A 3,261-nucleotide genomic window follows, 5' to 3' on the forward strand; every position below is an offset into this window, starting at 1 on the left:
TTTTTTTTTTTTTTTTTTTTTTTTTTCCAGACAATTCACTTTAGACTTTTCTAGAAAAAAACAGTCTCCTGTGGCTTACTGTGATGGGGAACATTTTCCCACTCTGCTTACAAACACAACAAAAGCACACCAGCAGAGAGCACAGCAGGATGCATGCCAGCAGTCACTGCTGCTGTCTCCAGGACTGTCACTTCCCAGGATGTGACCCGTAACTATGACAGCCTGTAAGTAAGGTACCACATTTACCAGACTACCTCCACTTGTACCTGGGACACTTTGTGCCATCTAATGGCACACCTGTGCAATCACCACGCCAGCAGCTGAAGTACAGTCCTGAGGCAAATCTAACCCAAAGCTTTCCTTGGTCATTGTCTAAAGGTTTCAGAGGGAAAACTTCAGGTAGTCAGACTTAATCTTTTCCTTTCCATTAATGGTATATTGTACAGTGTCTCTGCCTCTTGTTTCTTGGTGGCCTTGTCAGAGGTATCTTTGAGAAGCTGCCATCTTTGTACCTCCTGAGTGACTGACCCTGGCCATGGAAACAAAGAAACAAACAACGCAGGGTGTATTTTCTAAGTCTAACTGGTCTTCAGAGAATGTTGTCCCAAACAAAATGAGTTGAGGACATGTGTTGAGAGACCAAAGGTGCAATGATAACAACACTAAGAGTCCATGCTGCTACATCAGAAATTGTTGAGAAGGATGTCAAAACCTTCAGCCATTAGACCCTCTGCACTCTACTGACAAGTTAAGGTACCTACAGCCACAACTTTGCCAAACACAGCACCCCTCTGCAACACCAGCACAATCTGCATCCTTATCCCTACTGCTGTAATCTGTGAAAGTCAAGCTGCTAATACTATGAACATCCTTGCTTTGGCTTTTTTTGGGGTAAAAAAAAAAAAAAAAAGCATCGACAATCAATTTACCTAAAGTTTGTTTTCAATGTTTCTCATTATTTCGTACCACCCAATACCATTTTGGATATTTCTCTTTAAGTCATAATTGTTTTACTGTGTCTTGCAAATGGGAGCGCACACCCAGCCAGCAATCCTCCTACCAAATTCAGAACAGATGTTTATAAATAATTTAAAAATCTATACTGAAGCCAAGGACACAGAGTTCACCAAGACAGCACGCTGCTGTACTAGACGTGCTGCTCAAGTTATCTTTCACAGCTACTCCCAGCTGTATAGAGCTTTCATTGGCTCTGATAGTGGCTAACACAATCTGATAGTCAAAAATCACCATTCACACCGATCTCCACAATCCTTATGTGGTTTTCCCCTATTCTTCTTTACAAATATTATATAGCAATAAAAATACGAATATTTGGTGCAGAGATAAACATGAGGCATTGTCTGCTCTTTTCAGATACAGGCCTGTTCAGATAGTTAAAGAATCTTACCAGCTTTATTAATAAGCCAGGAGAGGAAGCACAGGATGCCCTCCTCCACTCACAGTAAGCTCTCCAATCCTGCCCATGCAATGGCACAGTACAAGGAAAGCACTCCTGTCTGCACCACCTCTGAAGTCTAGTACTGCTAGAATAAGAGCATCAGGCATCTTTCTTCAGCAATCCAAGGCAGAAATACTCCTGCTGATCCATCAGTGCTTTGAACAGCTGTGGAATAAGGATGCTTTCTTTCAAGCAGAGGCATTGAGGGGAGGAGGGAAGAGGAGAAGAAAAAGTCTTTTCATCTGTCATACCACCAGCATTTAAGGAAGCATGAAATAAGGATTTAAAACAAAGCTACAGTCCCGTCAGTCCAGTTTCATCCACCCTTGATTTTCCAGCTGTTTGATGAGTAATGAGATAGTACAATTCACGGACTTTTGCATCAAAGACGTTCTGTGCAAATCTCATGATTTCCATGCAAACCAGAATTTGGATACAGTGATCAGTTTTCATTCCACCAGGACAGAACATCAGTCTGCAATCATAGTTAAATAAACGACTATGACAGTAAATGCAGTGATGCACTGTCTCATCCCTCTTACTTAGGTACCTCTTCCCTTGTCTCAAAAGCAGCTACTACAGGTAAACCCCTTAAATTCTAAAAACAGAGGTGCAAAACTTCATCGTTTTGTTTAAAATCTATGCTACAGATGGGAAGATGGCAGGAAAATTTTAGAAATTCACCGCTTTGTAAAGTTTACATAGAGCACTGGACTAAAGAAAAGGAAACGGGGGAAATCCTATCCAAAACTTGCCTAAATTCTCTGTGCACAGTACTGGTGTCTCGCCATGGACTGCACAAAGATTGCACAAGGCTGGCATCCGACCACTGCACCATTCCTCAGGGGAGATACGATCTCTACACATGCAGTCGTATCATCTTACATTACTATGACTTCTCTCAGATAGAGTATGTGGTCTTAGAGAATGAAAGAGCCCAGCAAAGACATGGTTCTGGCCCGGTTATTTAATGACATTGTGCCTCGTTTTTCTTTGCTGCATACAAAAAAATCTGATCCCTGCTCCAAAACATTCTGATGCTCATAATGTATTTTTAGGACATGGGAGGAAAAGTGTTCTATGAAAATGAAAATTACCACTTAGAAGGCTTCCAAAAGCTGTTTTTATTGTTGTTTTAGGACATTGTTGTACCTGCTTTTGCACAGGCAACAAAGGAAGTGAAAAAAGAGATGAGACAGTCAGTCTCTCACTCTGGGAAGTAAATCACCAGTAGTTAATGCCTTCTGCTCCTGGCTTAAATGCATAGAGGCACAGTATTGTCACAGAACGTCACCAGAAGCATCATCTTCTGTGGAATGGGCGGTGGTGGCCACTCAGGACATGCAGAGTCCTGCCCTTTTAAAGAGCTAGAAAGTCTGCCCCTCACCAAAGTTTAAAAGCTTGGTTCATGCAACTGCAAGATTACATCTGGGAAAGGTTGCTGATGCAGTACCCTTATAAAAACATAGATGTGCCTTATGAAAACCACCTGCTAATATCAAGAACAGATACTAAGAGAAAAGAACAGCCACCTCAATGACAGTTTACATGAAACTTTAAATAATAGGCTAGGCAAAGAAAAATAACTAATTCAAGAGAGAGGGGCAAAGATGTCAAGATAACCTTAACAATAGGCTAGGTTACAAAACAGGATACACAAATATTAAAACACATTTGGTTTGGGAGAGAGACCTTCTTTATAAACACAAAATTAGAATCTCAATTTATTGTAAAAAAAAAAAAAAATCCCAGCTCTTCTGTGGAAAAGAAGCTTGAAATCATGAGCAATGCATAACCAATTC

At 40.8% G+C, this 3,261-nt stretch overlaps 1 protein-coding gene across 1 annotated transcript in view; it reads right to left on the reverse strand.

The window, feature by feature from the left end:
- The window catches only part of STARD9 (StAR related lipid transfer domain containing 9), a 105,528-nt gene extending 103,661 nt beyond the window's left edge, over window positions 1-1,867 (reverse strand). Inside the window, exon 1 of the mRNA XM_026849325.1 lies at window positions 1,824-1,867. Within this exon, the coding sequence (XP_026705126.1) occupies window positions 1,824-1,867 (44 nt within the window). The remainder of the gene's footprint in view (window positions 1-1,823) is intronic.
- Between the last annotated feature and the right edge of the window lie 1,394 nt (window positions 1,868-3,261).

Source organism: Athene cunicularia (genome assembly GCF_003259725.1).
Source record: "Athene cunicularia isolate RWA chromosome 5 unlocalized genomic scaffold, athCun1 chr5_part1, whole genome shotgun sequence".
NCBI classification, from domain to species: Eukaryota; Metazoa; Chordata; class Aves; order Strigiformes; family Strigidae; genus Athene; species Athene cunicularia.